General features: G+C 47.6%; 2 protein-coding genes across 5 annotated transcripts in view; one reads left to right on the forward strand and one right to left on the reverse strand.

Annotated features, from left to right (window-relative positions):
• Window positions 1–24,090, reverse strand: part of vps8 (VPS8 subunit of CORVET complex) — a 1,010,867-nt gene that overhangs the window by 388,584 nt on the left and 598,193 nt on the right. The gene's annotated exons all lie outside the window — the stretch shown is intronic.
• LOC140407813 (large ribosomal subunit protein P1-like) lies at window positions 11,641–11,970 on the forward strand. Of its 2 annotated transcripts, XM_072495063.1 has the most exons (2): window positions 11,641–11,706; window positions 11,779–11,970. In XM_072495063.1, exons 1-2 carry the CDS (start codon window positions 11,641–11,643, stop codon window positions 11,968–11,970), a joined length of 258 nt encoding a protein of 85 aa, XP_072351164.1. The 2 variants fall into 2 exon arrangements, with proteins under 2 accessions (XP_072351164.1, XP_072351163.1); XM_072495062.1 differs by having other exon boundaries at window positions 11,641–11,970.

The raw sequence follows: 24,090 nt of genomic DNA on the forward strand, positions 1-24,090 counted from the left end.
GTCTGACCTTGACACCATCCGCGTCAAGCCAAGCATTCTTCCACTAGCCTGCCAGCTCCTCGACTACAATGGCAATGCCATTGCTGCCAGTGGCTCATGCCAGCTTGTGGTATCCCATCGTTTTTCAGAAGCAACCCTGAGTTTTGAAATTGTAGGAACCAACAGAGCTTCTCTGCTCGGTGCTCGGGCCTGCAAAATCCTGAATCTTGTGCAACGGGTTCACACCATGTCGTCCGCAGAGGCGTATGCGAGCCTTGCTGACCTCGCCAGATGTTAACTTTCAAGCCCAATTAGATGACATCATAGCACAATACCACAGCGTCTTCGAAGGTATGGGCACACTACCTTACCGATACAAGATACTGCTGAAGCCGAATGCCACACCTGTGGTTCATGCACCGCCTCGAGTGCCGGCACCCCTCTAGGACCGCCTCAAGCAGCAGCTGCAAGACCTCCAGGACCAGGCGTAATTTCTAAGGACACGGCTGGGTTAGTTCCATGGTCTGTGTCAAAAAACCGGCAGGGGAACTTCGCATTCGCATCGACCCCAAAGTTTTGAACTGTAACATCATGCGGGAACACTACCCTGTACCTAAACGAGAAGAGCTCACCAGCGAAATGGCTCATGCCAAGCTTTTCACGAAACTGGATGCCTCCAAGGTGTTTTGGCAAATACAGCTGGACGCGTCCAGTCGAAAGGACTGGTATTGGGGCAGTACTCCTCCAGCGGGACGAATCCTCCTCCTGGGCCCCAGTCATATCTGCCTCTAGAGCCATGAACCCTACTGAGCAATGATACGCTCAGATTGAAAAAGAATGCCTGGGCCTCCTCACAGGGATTGACAAATTCCATGATTACGAGTATGGACTCCCCAAATTCACGGTTGAGACAGACCACAGGCCATTGTTTCACATCATCCAAAAAGACTTCAATGATATGGCGCCACGGCTACAACGTATCCTCCGCAAACTCCGCCGCTACGATTCCGACCTGGTCTCTACCCCGGGCAAAGAGCTCATTGTGGCCGACGCACTCTCTAGATCCATCACCACGCCGTGTGAGCAGCTGGACTTTATCTGTCAGATGGACGCTCAGGTGAAGTTTTGTGCATCCAACTTTCCGGCCACTGATGAAAGGGTTGTGCAAATTCGCCAGGAGACAGCCAGGGATCCTTTACTCCAGCGGGTGATGCGACATCTCACGGAGGGTTGGCAAAAGGGGCAGTGCCCCCAGTTTTATAATATAAAGGACGATCTAGCGGTAGTGGACGGCATATTAATGAAGCTGGATAGGATAGTAATCCCACAGAGCATGCGAGAGCTGGTCATCGGCCAAATCCACGAGGGTCATCTAGGGGTCGAAAAGTGTCGCCGTTGGGCCCGAGAGGCAGTATATTGGCCAGGCATCAGTCAGGATATTGCCAACACGGTCCACAGTTGCCCAACGTGTCAAAGGTTCCAATCGGCTCAGCCCAAAGAGACTCTACAGCCGCATGAACTGGTGTCATCCCCATGGTCCAAAATTGGTATTGAACTCTTTCATGCAAAGGGCCGAGACGATGTCCTCCTTGTGAACTACTTTTCCAACTACTCCGAGGTGTTTAGACTGACTGACCTCACATCAGCAAAGGCCATCAAGGCATGCAAAGAGACTTTTGCCCGTCATGGCATTTCACTTACAGTTATGACTAATAATGGCCCTTGTTTCTTCAGCCAGGAGTGGACGGATTATGCCCGGCAGTACAATTTCACGCACATCACTTCAAGCCCCCACTATCCCCAGTAGAATGGGAAAGCTGAAAAGGGGTCCACATTGTTAAAAGACTGTTGTGCAAAGCTGCTGACTTGGGTTCGGATTTTAACCTGGCGCTGTTAGCCTATCGGGCGACTCCTTTGTCCGCTGGCCTGTCCCCAGCACAGCTGCTAATGAACCGCACACTACGGACAACGGTGCCGGCTATGCACAACCCGGACCTTGACAATTTTCCGGTCCTGCAGAGGATGCAACAGTCTCGGGATCAATGCAAGTCGGCGTACAACACCCACGCCACAGATCTCCCTGCTCTGGCTCCTGCTGACCGAGTTCGTGTTCAGCTACCTGACGGTGGCTGGTCTGCCACGGCTGTGGTGGTTAAGCAAGTGGCACCGAGATCGTTCCTCGTTCGCATGCATGATGGCTCCTTTCTTCAGCATAATAGGCGGGCACTTCCACGCCCGCCACCTGAACGTGATGTCCCGCCTTGCATGCTGGTTCCTCAGGACGCGCCCTTCCATGAGGCCACCAATCTGCCAGTTCTTTTACCGACCTTTACATTGGAGGCAGTTCCGCCTGTTCAAGTGCAGGCGGCCCCTGACCCATCCTTAGGGCGGTCAACCAGAACTCGTCGCCCGCCACAGAGACTGAATTTATAGACTGAATGTTGCATTACCTTATGATCCGTTTACACATCTGTACATATTGTTTCGTCCTAATATGTTATCTGCCCTCTATCTGCACTAGACACCTTCCCATGTAAATACGTTAACATACTTTGTATATAGTCAGGCTCCGGTACACGCACACTTACTATTTATTGACCCACACAAATTTTTATTAAGAAAAAAAAAAGGGGGGGAGATGTCATAATATACACACAGGTATATATGATGGTGCACAGACAAGCAGTGATTGACACACAGGATGACCAGTGAACACACAGAACACAGCAGCCAATCACCAGACAGGATACAACCACTATAAAGCCAGAGGGCACTAGTTTTCCCGCTCTCTTGGGATGCAGCCTCTGAGACAGTCAGAGCCCATGAGTAGCAACTAGAACATACACCATGTGGTAGTAGGATAGTCTGGTCAGGTTAGCCTCAGGTCTCCAGTCAAGTCAGCATAGTGTCAACCCACAGTTAAAGTATGTATGATAGTTAAGAGTTCAATAAAATCAAGTTGCATTTCTTCAAGTGTTGGAAGCCTGTCTCTCTCACTGCTGCAGCAGACGCAGTCCTCGCAGACCCAGCATACCCAACACATCAATCACCAGACAGGACACCACCACTATAAAGCACACAGGGCATTAAGACTCTCCCTCTCTTTACAGGACTCAGCTACGAAGATAGTAAGAGTGCACAAGCCAGTGAGCACCATCTCCATGAGGTAGAGAGTTAGTCTGGTCAAGCCAGTAGGCGGTTATCAGTTAGATTGATAGAGTGGCAACTCACAGCAGACTATGTACAGCAATCAGGAAGTTCAATAAAACAGTGTTGAACCATCTCCTGTGTCAGAAGCCTGTTGCTAGATTCACTGCATCCAGTTGCAGTCAACGTTGAACACATCACTATTTATATATTTATAATGGAAACTGATTCTGTAAACTTGTCATGCTGTAATTCCATCCCTTGCTGCAGCACCTCTACTGGAGATGTGTTTAATCACTGCATTTAATTTATATGAGCAGTTCCTATTATAAATGTGAGCTTAGGAATTATGCAGGAATGCGTTGACAGGAAGTACATGCAAATTTAAGATTTTTAACATATTGAAATCGATAACGTAAGAAACTCACAAAAAATTAAATAATTCAGAATTAAAATGACTGTTCTTTATCATAGAGCTCCTGGTGCAGAATTGTAAATAGCTGAAAAATATTTTAAAAGCTTTGTGCTCTGTTGGGAGTCTGGAGGTTGATTTGCAATACTTAGTTTGTGGTCCATCATCCCTGCAAATGCTTTGCTTCCTCCAGATCGATAAAGCCAAACCCCCATTCCCCTTTAACCTGTCTCACAGGCCTGCAACCATTGTTCCCAGTTCATCTGCTGAATGCCTCGTCACTGACCTTCCCATCCCAAGTGCTTCTTGTGCTACCTACACATTAATCCTTTGTATTTACCAGCACATTCTCTTGTCAAAGGGCTGGATTCTCCTATTTGGAGACTAAGTGCTGCCGTCGATACAGAATCGTGGGAACTCCAGGAGAAATTCGGGTCATGCAAATGGGCCAGCACGTAGCCCACGTGCAGCCCGCACGATTCCAGGCCCACTGGCGTCTGATTTGCTGAATTCGGGATTTGCGTTCAGAGCCTGACAAGCTCTGTTTATAAACGGTCCACTCAGTACAGACTGTCATTCCAGTCAAGAAGATGACTGTTAAAAGACCTGCTCCAAGGTTCCTGGAGTCAGAGATCAACTGAATGCTGGAGACCATTGAGGAAAGCACGGACACCCACTTCCCCATGATGCGGCGGAAACTCATTCTGAACAAGGCCCGGGATGAGGTGGCAGAGACTGTGATTGCTGGCAGCCTCATCAAGATGACCGACATGCAATGCTGCAAGAAGATGAACCACCTCCTCGGGTGAGTAATCACCCCTTTACACCTGGCAACACTACCGTCCCTCACTCCTCACATCAGCCCCCAATATCCTAGAGGCCTACAACACCCCACCTGCCAGCATCTCTGTTACAACCTACCCTCCATGAACCCCCAACACCTCTATTGTCCTCTTTGGCCAGGAGCATGGCACACATTCCACTAGCTACAAACCCCCTACAGAACTCGCGTTCCAGCATCTCACTGTGTATTTTCTGTGTCCCCAAGGATAAAGAGCCCATAATCACCAAGTGCGCCAGAGGACGGGAGCGGGCATCCCAGATATTCAAGTCCGCACCACTCTTAGGAAACGACTCTGCAATTCGCACGGGAGGCCGAGGAGAGGGCAGTGGCTACAATGGAAGTTAGCATGCATCAAATAAGTGAGAGTCCAATGCAACGCAGACGTTCCTATAGTAGTTACCCTTCCCCATAGACCAGTCCTTCCCAAGATCTCACCCCCATGTCTTTTGTCTTGCAGGATCACCAGAAAACCGGGCTGTCCGGGGCCGCTGCTCCCTATACAGAACCTTAGAACACCCGGGACCACCACTCCAGCCCGGGACGACACCGACTTCTCGCCAGTGCTTTCACCTTCACCATCCACCATCATAGAACTCGGGGATGATGTTAGCGATCACACTCCTGGGTAATCCTCTGGTGAACGCCGCACACATAATGCAGCACATCAGGTGAAGGCAGGGATTCCCGAGGGAGAGGACAGTCGGAGGGCTGCCCGATCTCAGGGAACAGCTGTCGCCCACACAGATGTTGGGCTTTCGGAAAGTATGATCCCATCACTGGTGCAGATGCAGAAGCAGAACCAGAGGCCTGGATTCTCCACCGCCCACCACTGGTATTGGGGTCACCGATGCGGCGGAGTATCGAAAAAACGGGATTGGCGCTGGCCGTCACCGGTCGCTGATCCAATCGCGATGCTCTGACCCGACTCCCCCGCAGCGTGATCGGGGTTTGCGCCAGCGGGAGCACGTGAATGAATGCAAATCGTAGAAGTTACAGTGCCGAAGGAGGCAATTCAGCCCATTGTGTCTGCACGGGCCCTTGGAAAGAGCACCCTACTTAAGCCCAACCTCCATCCTATACCTGGAACCCATTAACCCCAGCTAACCTTTTGGACATTAAGGGGCAATTTAGCATGGCCAATCCAACTAACCCGCACATCTTTGGACTGTAGGAGGAAACGGGAGCACCCAGAGGAAACCCACGCAGCCACGGACAGAAAGTGCAAAGTCCATAGTCACCCGAGGCCGAAATTGAACCTGGAACCATGGAGCTGTGAGGCAGCAGTGCTAACCACTGCGCCACCATGCTGCCCAATGGGTCTTAATAACCCATTTTCATCCATTTAGCAGGCCAGACACCCTATTCTCCAGCCCTCCATGATTCTCCAGTACTCTGGGCCGGATCCACGTGGGTGGGGATTACTACAGGTCTCACCAAATGAGAACCTGTGGTGGTGGACCTTGTGGCGGGCCAAGAGAGTAAATCCTTAAGACAGTTCCCCCCAAAGCCGATCCGTAGGTTACCCAACCCCCACAATGCATGACCTGCCTACTCCTCCTCTACCAGAAACACCGGGCGGGATTCTACCATCGGGCAGCTACGTGTCAACACTGGCGTAAAAACGGGAGTGTTTCACTCCGGCGTCGGCGCCCGTTCCGGGACCCATTCTCCGGCCCACAGAGGGCTAGCAAATGGCGCAGGGCAACAGGAGCCGGCGCAGAGGAAAGAAGGCCCCCAGCCAGAGAGGCCGGCCCGCTGATTGGTGGGCCCCGATCGCGGGCCAGGCCACTACGGAGCCCCCCCCTCCCCCCCACAGGCTGCCCCCGGACCCTTCAATGCCGAGGTCCCGCCAGCTCAGAGGATGTTAGAACGGCGCAGGCAGGACTCAGATTTTTTGTGACAGCCGCTCGGCCCATTTGGGCCGGAAAATCGGCGCGCCGGCCCGGGTCGGAGAGCACACCCCGACCGGCGCTGCGCCGACCAAGCCGGCGCCGATTGTCCGCTCTGTGGAGAATTGCGTCCCGGCGTCGGGTCGGAGAATTCCGCCCCCCCCATCCTCCTCACCTGAGACCCCTTAAAATGGAAGAATCTCCCAAGAGACCTCCTTAATAGGGAGATCCCCCCATGGATCCCCTTAATGGGGAGATCACCCCAGGGACCGAATTAATCGGGAGACTATCCCCAGGGACCGTATTTATAGGGAGGCCCACCCAGGGATCACCTTAATAGGGAGACCCCAGAAAGGACTATAGGAACAGCCCATAGAGATCCCCTAAATAGAGGGATACCCCAGAAAGAAGATACCTGCCTCGAAGCTTGAGAGCAGTCCAGACAGGGGCAGTGAAAATATTTACAGATGTAACACTCACCTGGAAGCACCACATGTCCATTCCTGGAAAGAGAGCAGCTGTGCCCGGGGTTTGAACATCTCGGATTGTATCGCTACAAGCCATCCATTCATTTCTACGCAGATAGTAGGCTGTGACTGACAGCTCCCACAAAGTAGCTGCAGCCTTGATTCATTCATCGCCCTTCATGGGGTGCATGACTCTACTTGGTGAAACCACAATGTTTACAAATATCAACCACATCAAAGAGAAGTGCATTGCAATCACACACTTGAGATACTGGAATGCACTTAGTGATTGGAATGCAATTACCTCTCTTTGATGTGGTTGATGTTTGTAAACATTGGGATTTCAGCATTTATAGAATTGCTCACCTATGAAGGGAGATGAATGAATCAACGATCCAGCTGCTTTGTGGAAGCTGTCAATCACAGCCCACTATTGGAAATGAATGAATGGGTTGCAGCTACAGGATCTGAGGGGTAGAAACACAGGCCACAGCTGTTTTCTTTCCAGGAATCGACAGGTGGTGCTTCCAGGTTTGTGTTAAAACTGTCATTTCTGTCACTGCCCCTGTCTGGATGCTTTACAGCTTCCAGGCAGTATTTTTGTCAGGGGGGTCTGTGGGGGGGGGGGGGTCTCTATTTAAGGGGATCCTCTAGTTAGAGGGTCTCTGTGGTGGGTTCCTTTAGTTAGGGGGCTGCTTTAGTTAGAAGGTCCCTGGGGTGTCTCCCTTTTAAGGGGGTCCAGGTGCGGTCTCCCTATTAAGGGGATCCCTGGGGGTATTTACCTATTAAGAAGATCCCTGGGGGTCTCCCTAATAAGGGGTTCCCTGGGTGTCCCTGCTGCTTTGAAATGCGAGGATTGGGGGTGGGGTCGGGGGGGGGGAGGGGGTGGCCAGCCAAAGGACTTCGCTATCGGGCAGCCCACTCAAAATGGCTGGCCAATAGCAGGATTCACTCATATTCCTTGCCATGCATAAATAGGCCGGGATTCTCGGAAAACGTGGCTAAATGTTGACGCTGGCGTAAACACAGGAGTGTTTCACGCCAGCGTCAATGGGCCTCTTGGCCTAGCGATTCTGTTGCCCACAGGGGGCTAGCACAGCGATGGAGTGCTCCACACTTCTCCAGCTGCCGTACACAGCCCTGCTCGCCGCGGCGGCCTCTTCCGCGCGGGCCCACTGTGTTGCTCTGTCATGTTGCGCAACGCCGGCGTGGTAAGCCCCCCCCCCCGGACCGCACGCGCCAGCCGATCGGTGGCCCCGATCGCGGGCCTAGCCATCATGGAGCCCCCCCCCCCCTGGAGACTGATACGCCCGCCTCTCCACCAGGACGGCCACAGCCGTGACACCAAGCACCCGCCGGGTGGAACCCACCAGGACAGCCACTGCAGCCGTGACGCCGACCTCCCGCCGGTTGGAACCATAAGTGAACCATGGCGGCGGGAACTTGGCCAGTCAACCGCGGAGAATTGCCACGGGGGCCTCTTTCAACGGCAACCAACTAGCGCCACATCGACCGCACCCACGCAACTGGTGCCGATTCTCCGGTCGCCGGAGAATCGCGACCTGGCGTCGCGGGACGTCTCGGCATCAATCCCAATTCTCCAAGCCGGGGCGGGTTCAGAGAATCCACGCAATCGTCTCCCAAACGGAGAATCTCGCCCAGAATCTACAGGAGAGGGTTGTCAGCAACTTTCCAGTGCTTGCAAAAACAACTGGAAGAGCCTAGCTGACTTCAGGCACAGGAGATGGTGTCGACAATGCTTGGCACCTAGGCCAACACTGAAAGGCTGGCGTCTGCAATGGAAGACCTGGGCAAGACCTCAGAGCCATGTGCCAAGACATCCAAAGCTTGGGCACATTGTGTTCTCCATGGCACAGGGTAGGAGAGCCCAGTCACAGGCGGACATGTCGTGGGTACACATGGATATTGTTGAAGCGCTCCAGAGCTTAACCTATTCACAAAGAGTCATGGCTGAGGGCATCGAGAACATTGGCTGGGCGCTGACTGGCCTTAGCCATTCACAGAGAGACATGTCACAGGTACAGAGGGACATGACTGAGGCAGTGAGGGACATGTCACACTCGCTGAAAGACATAACGCAGTCTCAGTGCGCCATGGCTGATGGCATCAAGACCATAGTTCAGATGAGGGCGTACCTCCAGGACTGGCAGGGTCAGGTGATGGTAGCACCTCCGGAGCTAACCCACGCCTTCCTGCCATCCCAGGGAGTAGCCCGGGGGCCAGCAAGCACCCGGGGGCAGGAAGGAAGTGATGGGGCCCACAAGGATTTGTCATTCCAGTTACGTCAATCATATTTGACCTTTTAACGTCTTCACTGCGATGATGCGACGATTCCCAACACAATAACGACCAAACATTAAAAATTGCTTTCGTTTTAAATAATTGAAAGGTACAATCCTTCTTTCAAAGGGGCCTTCCCATTCATCCAAATTACATAGTGCGTTGCCTCACTTAATTGGTAAAATATATCCTTTAGATATTGTTTAGCATAAACCAATGGAACAGTTGAACAATCCATCCTTATTAAATCTACATTATAATAAGATTTTCTTGGAGTTGAAAAATGATATTACTCAAGGCCTTGTGTGGTACGCTGTTCAAACATAGGCCATCTCAAGGTTATAGGCAAAGTTTCAGCGAGAGCTCATCACAAAGTCCACATTCCTCGACAAATAAGTGAGAGAAAATGCTGATGCATGCTATTTATGAATTTCCAAGACTTACTGTGGCATTTAAATAATCACAAATTGAGAACACATGTTATTCCCCTCCATTTATAGGTACAATGCCCTTGTTCAGCTAACCTTTCTTATCGAAATTAATAATTGCTGGATCTTCACTGAGTTTTGCTTGGAATTGGAAATGTCAAATAAAGATTAATAGAAAAATGAAAATGTGAAGAGCAGATTGATTAAAGGTCATCCTTCTCTTATCTGTTACTATTCACATTGGAATCGCAGGTCCAAAGTGTCCGTCATGAAGGACACTAGTTCCAATATGCAGACTGCGCTAACATAAAAAAAATTCTCAACAACTATTCATTTCTTACAACAATCCAGACTTATCAATGAAAATAAATGCTCAGAGGCAAATCTTCTGACAAGAGAGTTCTGAACAGAGGCAACTATGGAAGACAAATGTCGAGGGCTGAATGGTGGGTCAGCGATAGGTGGAGGCTAGGGTGAGGTGCCGTGAACAAAAGACAAAGGGAATGTAAATGATGGCGATCATGGCTAAGATATAGCTTGTTAAAGATCAGAATATGTTACTGGCAGAACAAAGGTAAGCAGTGTGGAACAGGGAACAAATGGCCCACTTGGGGTGGGATGGGGGTAAGAGAGACAGTGGTAAGGGAAAGACAAGATGGAAAGCGGGATGAAAAGACTGAAGGAAAAATGAATCAATGGAGGAAATGAAAATGAATTGATAAGAGATAAAAGTGGGGTGAAGGTGGAGGAGAGAGTTTAGTCTGAGGTTGTTGAACTCAATTTCAAGTCTGGAAGGCTATAACGTGCCTAATCGGAAGATGAGGTTCTGTTCCTCCAGTTTGCATTGGGCTTCACTGAAACAGCTGGCCAAGGACAGACATGTGGATAGGAGAGCAGGACGGTGATTCAAATGGCAAGTCTGGGTCCTGCTTGTGGATGGACCAAAGATGTTCCGCAAAGCGATCATCCAATCTGTGTTTAGTCTCTCCAATGTAGAATAGACCACCTTGGGAGCAGCAAATGCATTGGACCAGATTGAAGGAGGTGCACGTGAAGCACTGCTTCACCTAGAAAGTATGTTTAGGCCCATGGATGGTGAGGAGGGAGGAGATAAAGTGGCAGGTGCTAGAGGAAACGGTTGCTGTGGAATGCTGACAGGTGCATCCCCAGAAATGCTAGGTGAGAGAGGTCAAGGAAGGGAAGTGTTCGAGATGTACCCCTATAAGCCATTAAAGATTTGGTCCATTGATCATTGAAATAAATTTGGTGCTGACGTTATTCCAAAAGGTAATCTCTTGTAGCGGAATAGGCCTTTGTGAATGATGAAGGTGAGCGGGTGTTGACGTTCAGCTGCCATGCCTGCGATATGTTAATCTTCCTGAACTTCTGTCCTCCAGCTAGGCCTGCAAACAAATCTCCAATCAATGGTAGCAGGTATTGATCGGTGTATAGAACCCAATTAATTGGAAGGTACGGCCTCTGGGCTGGTCCCAGTTTCGGTTGGAACGACGCGCCCCCAGGACTGGAGTCCACGACGGGGTCGGCGTCAACAAGTCTGACACAGACATGGCTCCACATCCATTGGTTCTGGAGAAGGCTCCCTTCGCGGAGGAATGCCCGACGGCCACTGGCGTCGATCCAGACGTCGTCTCGCCCAAGGTACCGCAGGAGTGCGGGGGACGTTTTCGGATGGAAGGGGTTGCGCCCCAAGGCATGCACTTCCATTCCCTGTATCTCCTGCACTCCTCGTTCGGCACTCTCTCGGGACAATACTTTTTGAATGACCCGTTGAAAAGTCAATGTTGGCTGAGCTAACAACTTTCTCTGGGTGGCCGCATTGTTATACCGCAAACCAAACGGTCGCTGAACATTTCTGACAAGGTCTCACCATAGTCACAGTACTCCGCAATCCTGCGTAGCCTGGATAGAAAGTCGGCAAGGGATTCTCCTGGGGTCCTGGATCTCTGCACATGCGCACTGGTGAGCGGGTACGCAAGCGCAGTGCGACCGCATTTTTTTAATTTGGTAAAAAGCCGCTCACAGCTGGCATAGTTTAAAGCCGGCTGCTGCTCGCTGGCCGGTTCAGAAGTGCTCGGTTCTTCTGACGAAGCTAAGGCCGAGTTTCCCCCCCGGCAACTAGCACCATCGGACTCACCCGCAGAGATTCAGCATCATGGCCTTCACTTCGGAACTCACCTGTATCTACAGCGCGCTCATCCTGCACGACAACAAGGTCACTGTCAACGAAGAGAAACTTAATGCCCTGATTAAGACAGCTGGTGTGACCATTGAGCCTTTCTGGCCTAGTCAGTTTGCCAAGGCATTGGCTAATATTGACATCAAAAGTCTGATCTGCAACGTTGATGCTGGTAGCAGTGCCCCAGCTGCTGCAGCAGTTGTTTCCACCGCTGCCCCTGTTGCGCCTGAAGAGAAAAAGGAAGAAAAGAAACAGGAAGAATCTGAAGAGTCTGACGATGACATAGGCTTTGGTCTCTTTGATTAAACGTGCCGTGCAACAACACTTATAATTTGCAAAAAAATAAAGAAAAACTGAATATAAAAGCCGGCTGCTGCGGCTGAAGACCGCAAATTTGCGCAATTGGGAACACAGAAGATGTTTTTTAAAATTCTATGTAATCGTCCTGCCTGAGGGAGGCAGAGAGCAGGTCACGGCCCCCGAACGTCGCCATCATGAGCTTTGGGCACAATTGTAATTCTTCCACTTTGTCAGCAGCAAACAAGGGAAGAGAAAATGGTGGGTCGCGCAGGTCGGCCAGTGTGGGTCGCGAAGGTCGGCCAGCTTGGGTCGTGAAGGGCGGCCGGCGTGGGTCCCAAATGTCGGCTGCCATGGGTCCCGAATGTTGGCCAGTTGGTGAAAATGGGTCCCCGGAACAAAAGTTTAAAAAACGCTGCCATAGGGTACAGCTCGAGGCTTGAGAAATTTTGTCTGGCTAATTTCCTTCATCTTCAACAATCATGTACTCCCTTTCATGGACCCCAATGTGTCTTCAAAAGCACGGTTGTATTTTTCCATGATTGTCTGCAAGTCTGACTTTGAACCAACAAAGCAGTTGACAGTGCTCTAATTCAGTTCAATCCTTTCCAATTCAGAGTGGCAAAGAGGGCTGGAAAACCTCCTAGGACCACATGGAGTGGCAGTCTGCAGTTTGTCCACTTAGTACAACCTTGACTTGTGGTGATGTGCATCAATGTAAATACATGTAGGCTAGCTAGATACTAGAGGGAGCACAAGAGACATCACACACACACACACACTCAACCAATAGACCAAGTAGATAGGGCACGACCAATAGACATTCACAATACACAAGGAGGTGACACGACCACAGGGGGGCATTACACCAACCCATATATAAAGGACACCACACACATGATCTGCCTCTTTCCAGTGGAGACAGTCAGTGAGTAGAGACACAGGGTTGATTCAATATTACACCCACCACTTGGATTGCAGCAACTGGTTAGTCAGTCTGGGTAGCTATAGTAGGATTAGCAGTAGCGTCGAACCCGAGTAATAGAAGTGTAAATAGTTCAAAAAACGTATTGAAGTAATCTCCACGTCTGAACCTTCCTTTGTCAAGTGCACCACAAGGAAGCCGCTTATGTTATACCTACAACATAACAAATCATGGTACCAGGACTGAACTGTTTCAATCCAGATAGCCATACCTCAGCGTACAGTGACAACCAGCAATGATACCCAGGCAAGATGTTCGAGATCCGGGTTCCGCAGCAGCTCCAGTGCCACGGCGATCTCCGCAAAAACTGGCAGGTATTCCGGCAAATGTTTGAAATCTTCCTGGTGGCAGCCGAACTAGAAGACCTGGCCGATGCTGAAAAGACAGAGCTTCTCCTCACCATCGCCGGTGCCAGAGCAGAAGAAATCTTTTAAAAATTCAAGTTCTCCAAGATGCAAAACAGGAGCGACATCCAGGCAGTTCTGGACAAATTCGGCAAATTGTGTGAGGAAAACACACTCCAACCAGCAAGAAAAGGTAAGAGAAGAACTCACCACGAGGCCGAGATCCCGGAGCAGAGAACGATATTGATCGGCGGCCATCTTTCTAAAGGGACTGCACTTGCACAGTTGCGAGACGCCGCGCATGCGCAATCACGAAAACGGCCATCAGTAAAGGAACAGCGATCTGCGCATGCACAATCGCTTCCGACGCGCTACGTCACATGCGTCATGACGTCAAAGGCCCTGGACCACACCCATTTAAAGGGGAAACATCCCAAATCAAAGAAAAAATCTTTTAAAGCAGTAAAACAACCTTCTTTCACATGGAATGACAGTCTACAACGCTCCAGTGCACAGTAGGATGACCATGACGGTCTATCATGCTACAGTGAAGAACAAAGCGATGATGACAGTCCAAGCCCAAAGGAAGGACAACAGCAAGACAATGACAGTCCACCCACAGTGTTTGCACCACCAGATGAAGACTCTGACAATTTACCCAACCCAAGTGAACAACAAGCAGCTACTGAGGATCTACCCACAGTATGTGAGACGAGTGACGACAGCATCCCACTTCCCATGCAAGATATGCAAAGTGGCAGACCTCAGCTAGTGTGTACAGAGGCACTCGACGATCACGGTGAGACCACTGGTGACTCCGGTGACACCACGATACTTCCACCCTCATTCGCTCGAACCTCTCCACAAGTCAATGCATTCCTGCATGTTCCAACTCCAGACATGCAGCTTCAAGAAATCTCAGCTGACTCCAGTGAACCTGCTAAGACTCCGGACGGGGAGCATCAACAAACCAACATTGACTCAGTTAAAACAGTCCAGACTCCAGATGGGGAGCAACCAAACGCCGACTCTGATTCACGTAAGCCGGACTTTACTCCAGACAGGGAGTGCCGCAACCTCAGTGATGGCACGCTCAGGGTGACACCAGATGCCACAACGACAGGAGATGGATCACTTAACAATTACACTGGGTCAGTAATAACAAGCAGCGGTTACAGTCCACGTGGAATACACCAATATTCACCACAGCTATATCCACACATTTTTTCCACACCAGCAGTGCAGCCAATGACAGCTCATGCTGGACAAACCCAGTATTCAGGCATGCAGCAGCCAGCAGTCTATGCAGCATATTCTCAAACAGGCCAGCACTACGGATTGCCCACTAATGGAATCAAGACCGAAGGAGGACTACCGCAAGCGCAATCTGCACTACAGACTGGATGCCTCAGTTACAGCCCAGGATTTGCTGCACCCCAGCCTGGCCAGACGGCATATTCCTATCAGATGCAAGTTTCACACCATCACCAGGTATTTATGCCAGCAGCAATTCTGTTTCCAATTCGACAAGCTTCAACGGTTCTCAGCAGGATCACCCTTCCAGCACAGCACCAGTATGTACAGTCTTATCCAACTTCAACATATGGCACATCCATGACCTCGAATGATACTGTTGATGGTACCTCTTCAACGTCAACACCTAATCAGCTACAAGATGCCATCCGACAGCATCACCACAAACATCGGGAAAAAAAGACTCCAAATCAGACGGCGAAGTGATTTGACCACTTCTTGGTTACTGATACACAGGGACACCGATGGCGTTCACAAGGACATGCCACCATCAAACTCACCACCAAAAGAGAGACATTTGACCCTGATGATTTGAAGGGTTTTGGACTCGCACATTTGATTTGGACTTATTGTTTAATCACTGTTCCCATGACTTGTATATACTTTACCTTATCTACCTGTTCTTTGTTCAATTTTCTCAAAGTGTACAAAAAATATGTAACATATAAAAAAGGGAAGATGTGGTGATGTGCATCAATGTAAATACATGTAGGCTAGCTAGATACTAGAGGGAGCACAAGAGACATCACACACACACACACTCAACCAATAGATCAAATGGATAGGACACGACCAATAGACATTCACGATACACAAGGAGGTGACACAACCACAGGGGGGCATTACACCAACCCATATATAAAGTACACCACACACATAATCTGCCTCTTTCCAGTGGAGACAGTCAGTGAGTACAGACACAGGGTTGATTCAATATTACACCCACCACTTGGATTGCAGCAACTGGTTAGTCAGTCTGGGTAGCTATTGTAGGATTAGCAGTAGTGTCGAACCCGAGTAATAGAAGTGTAAATAGTTTAATAAACGTGCTGAAGCTATCTCCACGTCTGAACCTTCCTTTGTCAAGTGCACCACAAGGAAGCCACTTATGTTACACCAACAACATAACATATCATGACTGTAATGTGACCTCTCAGAGGCATTATTTCCTCAGTCTAGGTCCTGAAGATCACATTTGCTGGCTTCAAAGGCATGTTATTAAGTTTCAGTTTGTAAATGGGCTCAGGAATCAGGGAGACAGTCAGCCCTCTTGTCCTCACTTTTCACCCCAACGACCTCCGCATTCAAAGGATCATCCTCCGTCAGCCCCTGTTTCGACTTCCATTTTGATAGGTTGTCCATTCAGTTCACTAAAATGTAAACCACCTGAGACTGAGAGTACGTTCAGCTTCAGCTCTTCATCAGAATGAAGTGCTATAGCTTCACTGTGATTGTTTTTTTCTTCCACATTGTGAATTTTCTTAATTCAATTAATTTTGTGCTTCCTTTGGATGAGTTCTGCATCTTTTTTGAGCCTTCTTCTCTGGAGAAGTTATTTTACTCCAGCAAGCCCTTGCTGAGTGCCCAGTTCTGCCACAATTTTTACAATGGCTATCCTTTCTCCAACAATCAGCCTGTGAATGGCCCTTACTTGCACAGCGATGACATGTATGTTTCTGAGTTGACGTCCTCTGGGCGGCAGCCAGTTTATGAATTCTCATGCTCGCTCCGTTCTGAGAAGCCTTCTTAGCTCCATGGAAACGGCAATATCTGTTACAGTCTTCAGACTTGGATTTAGTTCTGTTAATAATCTTCTCCGAATGGCCTTATTTTTTCAAACCACACCCCAAACGATCACTAATTGCGTAACCTAACAAGTCGCTAAATTCGCAAAACTTTGCAAGTCGTTTGAGGGTTGCAACGAACTGGGTAATTTTTTTCCCCTTCTGATTTCTTCGATGAAATCAAAACCTCTCCACAATAATCAATGACTGGTGCATAATGGTCTTCTAATATTTTAACTAATTCTAAATACATGTTAACTCTGGGATTCTTGGGCTGAAGCAAGCTGCTCAACAAATTGAAAGTTTTGCTTTCAATTGTACCGAGGAATGCAGAGACCTGAATATCTTCCAAAATTTTATTGGCGAGAATATAATAATACAATTTTTCTGAGCATAATTTCCAGTTCTCTGAGTCTTCATCAGATAAGTCCATTGTGCCAAAATGTCCCGGATATCGGAATGTCATTATATCGGAATGCTCTCTCAACTTCTCTTAAATTAATGGTGGAGTTACATTCAGCCAAATTACCAATTTGTAACAGCTTTAAGTCACAAGCTGTCAGAATCTTTTATTCTCTGCCCCGCTCCAGGTCTCACTGTACTGGACAGGTGAGTTCTGCCCCCTGAACCCCTCGGTGTGCTGGTTTAAAATCGGTATGAACCCTTCCTTTAAATTTCTGTCTAAAAACCTTAGCGGTTCTGATGCCAGGTGCGATTTCTGACCTTCTGTTAATCTGCTTGATTGATTGATCTGTTGAAGCAGCTTAACTCTCAATGGTCAAACTTCAGATTTTTCTCTTTCTTCTGAAAAATATACATTTTTTCTGATCCGTTCCTCGTCGCCAGTTTTCTTTCTGTAATCTGTTGTATTTCTGGACTAACAGTTCAAAAGAAATAGATTGCTGATGCACATGGGTTGAATACAAGATTAACAGTGGTTTATTAGATAGGTCTTCACCATGCCACAACACCCCAGGCTAATGTGCGGTCAATTCCAGTCCCACTTGACCCGTAGTCGTAACACATGTAAAATTAGATGTTATGTTAAAATATCTGAGGGTCCTTGACTGAGCCCAATAAACTGCAGACACCAGGTTTGTAACTTTAACACAAGTAACATTCTATTATGTACAGCACTATAATTAAACTGGCAGGATAATGTAACTAACACCCCTTTCTCAACCCTTCACCTTTTCTAACTATCCCCACTCTCTACACAACACAGAGGGAAAGAGTGATTAAGAGGTAAGGAAAATATTATAAATAAAAGGATAAAGGATCTTTGATGCACTAGGATGGCTTAAAGTTTGTGTCTTTCTGTAGTTCAAGCTTTCGTTTCGATGTTTCTTCATTTTAGGTTTGGGATGGTCTTTTCTGGAAAGGTTGTCTACTTTATCTGTAGATTCAGGATTATTCTAACTTACAGCAAAGATGTGCCAGGCCTTCACTGGTTTTGGAGCAATCAAGCAGCTTCTTTTACTTCAGCAGGTTGAGAGAGCAAAAGAGAGAGAATGTTCCTTTCACTCCCACAGTTTAAGCAATTCTCCCCAGTTCTCTCAGAAAACCTAACACAGGAAACAATCATTGCCTGTTGCCCAACAGATCACTATCCTTGGCCAACTCAAAGGTTGCCAGCCAACCAATCAAACCAACTTCCTCCAAAGCTGGTTCCTACGATTCATTTTGCGCTGACGAGGCTGTTTTCTCTGATCCAAAATACAAAACCTAGGAACACAATTCCCTGACAAGCAGGTTGCCTCAGCTTGAGTCCTCTGCTTAAAGGCACATTCTGAATATTGGTCGCGAACCAAAATTAATAAAAGAAAAAAAAAGAAAGCGGGAACAAAGGAAATAAACAGGAAGGTCTCTTACAAGTGTACGTGGGTTGATACCAGATTAAGGGTAAAAGCTCACGATGTAGTCAATGACATCACACATGTCACATGACTGGCTCCTTAAAGAGACTTTGCACAAAACTTCAATCACCCACACACATAACACCTAATGCTGACCGCCGATAGACTGGCTACAGAAGGACTGGTAGCAAGACACTGAATTATGAATATATGTCTTGGGTCAAGGTTAAACTTTGGTCAAACACTGCTGTTTGTCACCTTTCCATTTTATTACAAACTGTCCTTGGGCATTGCATTGCTTACATAATACATTTGAATATCGACAGTCAATCCTGATCAGACATGGTGCTGCTCCTTATGGCAAATCACTTTGAAGTGGAGATGTGGATTTGTATTTGTGGTTTGCAAAGACCCTATTTTATAGAAATCAGCAAACCAAAACGGAGCGTACAAAGACTATCTCATAAAAAGCACGAGTGAAATTAATTCTAGTTGCACTTGACTGCCTGATGGTAAAGTGAGGGAAGATAAATGAAAGTTATCCACTGCAGAATATTATATGTATCATTTGACCACCATGTTTCAGAGGAAATAAGCCAGGTGAAGGACGACAACTGCCCCCCACCATCCCCTGGCCCCCATCGAAAGGGGACGGTTCACAGGAACATTTTATTAGAGGTTTCTGGGCTGTGATTCAGAAACTATCTGTGAAACTATACAATTTCCTCAACAAGTCGACATGTTGGCCAATTCCAATTCTGCCAAGTACTTTAATATTCATGCGTTTTGGAATTGAGCTGTTGATGTTTAAACAGCAACAGCATCACTTTCCTGTTCTGCCAAGCTGCTTCCATTTAGCAGATATGTCTTTATCAATGGAGTTAGATGGATAGGTTCTACATGATATATAATCAGATGCAAATGAATCATTAAAAGTAAAAAATCCCAATAAATACAAAGAAGCATTATTTAATACTACAATGCCTTGGTATTCTCCACATTCCAGGTGAATCGAAGCAACTGGCAATCAGGAGGAGCAGATACTCCTGCCAATCAAGGCAAGATGGAGCGTCATTGTAGAGCTGTCAAATTATTTGGCTGCCAAATTAGAAATAATTGATGTAATATGACTAATTATTCTGCCAAGTCTGAAATGGGAATTATCAAAATCAGCCCAAGATGTTTCAATAAACTGAGTCGGATGACATTCTGATATCACCATCAGGTTCTCCACACAAAGTGAAAAACTGATTCAACTGTCTGGTGAACCTTGTGGAAATGAAATAGCTCTCTGGATTTATATGCTGACCTAGCTCTATTAATACAACAGAAAAAGATGTGGGCATTCAAACAATAAAGTTTTGAGTCCCTATTTTGATTCACAGGATGAAAAAAACTTAAAATGGCTGACGTGAAATTGGAAAATCACGTCATCTGGAAATTTGGGGAAGGGGGAGCTTGAGCTGTTGGTTCCACACATCAAGGTGCAGAATTTAAGTCGGTCAAATCAGTTCAGGGCCATCTAATATCAGGATGTCAGAGGATTAAGAGAACAATAAAGATGGGCGCCACAGAGGCACAGTGGTTAGCACTGCTGCCTCGTAGCTCCAAGGACCCGAGTTCAATTCCGGTCTTGGGTGAGTGTCTGTGTGGAGTTTGCATTTTCTCCCCATGTCTGTGCGCGTTTCCTCCGGGTGCTCCGGTTTCTTCCCACAGTCCAAAGATGTGCAAGTTAGGTGGATTGGCCATGATAAACTGCCCTTGGTGTCCAAATTGTTAGGTTGGGTTGCTGGGTTACGGGGTATGGTGGAGGCGTGGGCTTAAGTAGGGGGCTCTTTCCAAGGGCCGGTGCAGACTCGATGGGCCAAATGGCCTCCTTCTGCCCTGTAAATTCTATGATTCAATGTATTATCAATGCTGTTTTATGTTTTTTCTCCAGAACTCAAAGTCAGTGAAATAGAGGGAAGGTGTATAAAATTTTGTGACCTTAAGAGAACAGTAGCTCACTAACGATCCATTTCGATCCATGTGCATCTGCTTGTGCAACAGAAATTTGTAATTAATGCCAACTCCAATTGAAATTGAATTGTCTAAATGCCACATCAATGCATGACAACAGTTTTGCCACGTTGATCTGCATGATACTGAGCCCAGCCAGACTTATATACAGGCCTGGGCGGTCGGGTTTTAGTGTAACTTGACCACTTATAGGTATTTTCATTTTGCATTCATTGAGGTGAGCTAACAAGGTCAAGATGCAGGTTTTAATTTATATGTCTAAAAAGTAGCCAATTTGTGATGCTCACAGTTATACAATCACACCATCTCATTAAATAACCAGCCAACAACAGATAATTGGATGGAGCAGTGAACCTCAATTGTGCAGTAATTGAAGAATAAGTAATTAATAATCAAGTAGTTACTGAAAACTGGATCTTTTTATCTGTGGGAGGAGAGAACAGGCAGCTATCCAAAGATACGAATCACTCTGGCCTGTCCTTGGATGACTAAAAGTAACATCCATAATAAATAGAAGCTTGTCTAATTTTAGATAAGGGGAACATCTCAAAATGCCCCATTGTCTTCATGCTTAAGACAATGTGCACAAATGATCAGTACAATGAAATTAACCCAAGAACAACATTGACCAAGAACAGAGGACGCTGGAAAAACATCTGCCTGCATTATTAGAAAAGAGACAGAGTTAATAGAACATAGAACATAGAACAATACAGCGCAATACAGGCCCTTCGGCCCACGATGTTGCACCGAAACAAAAGCCATCTAACCTACACTATGCCATTATCATCCATATGTTTATCCAATAAACTTTTAAATGCCCTCAATGTTGGCGAGTTCACTACTGTAGCAGGTAGGGCATTCCACGGCCTCACTACTCTTTGCGTAAAGAACCTACCTCTGACCTCTGTCCTATATCTATTACCCCTCAGTTTAAAGTTATGTCCCCTCGTGCCAGCCATATCCATCCGCGGGAGAAGGCTCTCACTGTCCACCCTATCCAACCCCCTGATCATTTTGTATGCCTCTATTAAGTCTCCTCTTAAACTTCTTCTCTCCAACGAAAACAACCTCAAGTCCGTCAGCCTTTCCTCATAAGATTTTCCCTCCATACCAGGCAACATCCTGGTAAATCTCCTCTGCACCCGCTCCAAAGCCTCCACGTCCTTCCTATAATGCGGTGACCAGAACTGTACGCAATACTCCAAATGCGGCCGGACCAGAGTTCTGTACAGCTGCAACATGACCTCCCGACTCCGGAACTCAATCCCTCTACCAATAAAGGCCAACACTCCATAGGCCTTCTTCACAACCCTATCAACCTGGGTGGCAACTTTCAGGGATCTATGTACATGGACACCTAGATCCCTCTGCTCAGCCACACTTTCAAGAACTTTACCATTAGCCAAATATTCCGCATTCCTGTTATTCCTTCCAAAGTGAATCACCTCACACTTCTCTACATTAAACTCCATTTGCCACCTCTCAGCCCAGCTCTGCAGCTTATCTATATCCCTCTGTAACCTGCTACATCCTCCCACACTATCGACAACACCACCGACTTTAGTATCGTCTGCAAATTTACTCACCCACCCTTCTGTGCCTTCCTCGAGGTCATTGATAAAAATGACAAACAGCAATGGCCCCAGAACAGATCCTTGTGGTACTCCACTTGTGACTGTACTCCATTCTGAACATTTCCCATCAACCACCACCCTCTGTCTTCTTTCAGCTAGCCAATTTCTGATCCACATCTCTAAATCACCCTTAATCCCCAGCCTCCGTATTTTTTGCAATAGCCTACCGTGGGGAACCTTATCAAACGCTTTGCTGAAATCCATATACACCACATCAACTGCTCTACCCTCGTCTACCTGTTCAGTCACCTTCTCAAAGAACTCAATAAGGTTTGTGAGGCATGACCTACCCTTCACAAAGCCATGCTGACTATCCCTGATCATATCATTCCTATCTAGATGATTATAAATCTTGTCCCTTATAATCCCCTCCAAGACTTTACCCACTACAGACGTGAGGCTCACCGGTCTATAGTTGCCGGGGTTGTCTCTGCTCCCCTTTTTGAACAAAGGGACCACATTTGCTGTCCTCCAGTCCTCTGGCACTATTCCTGTAGCCAATGATGACATAAAAATCAAAGCCAAAGGTCCAGCAATCTCTTCCCTGGCCTCCCATAGAATCCTAGGATAAATCCCATCAGGTCCCGGGGACTTATCTATTTTCAGCCTGTCCAGAATTGCCAACACCTCTTCCCTACGTACCTCAATGCCATCTATTCTATTAGCCTGGGGCTCAGCATTCTCCTCCACAACATTATCTTTTTCCTGAGTGAATACTGACGAAAAATATTCATTTAGTATCTCGCCTATCTCTTCAAACTCCACACACAATTTCCCATCCCTGTCCTTGACTGGTCCTACTCTTTCCCTAGTCATTCGCTTATTCCTGACATACCTATAGAAAGCTTTTGGGTTTTCCTTGATCCTTCCTGCCAAATACTTCTCATGTCCCCTCCTTGCTCGTCTTAGCTCTCTCTTTAGATCCTTCCTCGCTACCTTGTAACTATCCATCGACCCAACCGAAACTTCACACTTCATCTTCACATAGGCCTCCTTCTTCCTCTTAACAAGAGATTCCACTTCCCTGGTAAACCACGGTTCCCTCGCTCGACGCCTTCCTCCCTGTCTGACCGGTACATACTTATCAAGAACACGCAGTAGCTGATCCTTGAACAAGCCCCACTTATCCAGTGTGCCCAACACTTGCAGCCTACTTCTCCACCTTATCCCCCCCAAGTCACGTCTAATGGCATCATAATTGCCCTTCCCCCAGCTATAACTCTTGCCCTGCGGTGTATACTTATCCCTTTCCATCATTAACGTAAACGTCACCGAATTGTGGTCACTGTCCCCAAAGTGCTCTCCTACCTCCAAATCCAACACCTGGCCTGGTTCATTACCCAAAACCAAATCCAACGTGGCCTCGCCTCTTGTTGGCCTGTCAACATATTGTTTCAGGAAACCCTCCTGCACACACTGTACAAAAAACGACCCATCTATTGTACTCGAACTATATCTTTTCCAGTCAATATTTGGAAAGTTAAAGTCTCCCATAATAACTACCCTGTTACTTTCGCTCATATCCAGAATCATCTTCGCCATGTTTCAAGTTCTTCAGACTCTTCGTCAGAACTGAACAATATTGGCAAACCTGCTGAGTTTTCCCAGCATTTTGCGTTCTTGTTTAGATTCCAGCATCCTCAGTATTTTGCTTATTTTAACAAAATTGACCAATTGGCTGAAAACAACAGGTCTGAATCTGAGGCAATGTCAGGGTATAGGTTAAAGGTTGGCTTTGTGTCCAGACCAAGAGTAGAAGTGTACACTGCAGACTTAAGAGTGAGACTAGTTATTTCTGGGTGTGCTGTATGTTCTCAGGTACAGGATTTCAGACCAACCTCTGTTGATGCATGGACCTGAGGTGGGTAACACTTCAGTCTGATCATCCGATTAAAGTTGTAAAGTCGGGACTTCAGGTTGCGGCGATGACCAGCTAAGCCACACGTTTCGGCACCTCCCGTTTCAACGGACCTTTGGGCTCTTATCGGGAGCCCCAACGGAAATTTTTTACGGCCAAACCCAGTGTGAGGTGACAAAGGAAGAAGTCCCCCCGGGTGTGGATGGAAAGGAGCGACAGCAGTGTCCAGATTGCGGAGGATCCTCTGGAGCAGCGGCAGGGAAGGGAAGGGAGAAGCAAGATGGCAGCCGAGGGAGCCCAGATGGTATGGGGCCCGGAACAGCAGGAGTTCC

Source organism: Scyliorhinus torazame, chromosome 2 (assembly GCF_047496885.1).
Source record: "Scyliorhinus torazame isolate Kashiwa2021f chromosome 2, sScyTor2.1, whole genome shotgun sequence".
NCBI classification, from domain to species: Eukaryota; Metazoa; Chordata; class Chondrichthyes; order Carcharhiniformes; family Scyliorhinidae; genus Scyliorhinus; species Scyliorhinus torazame.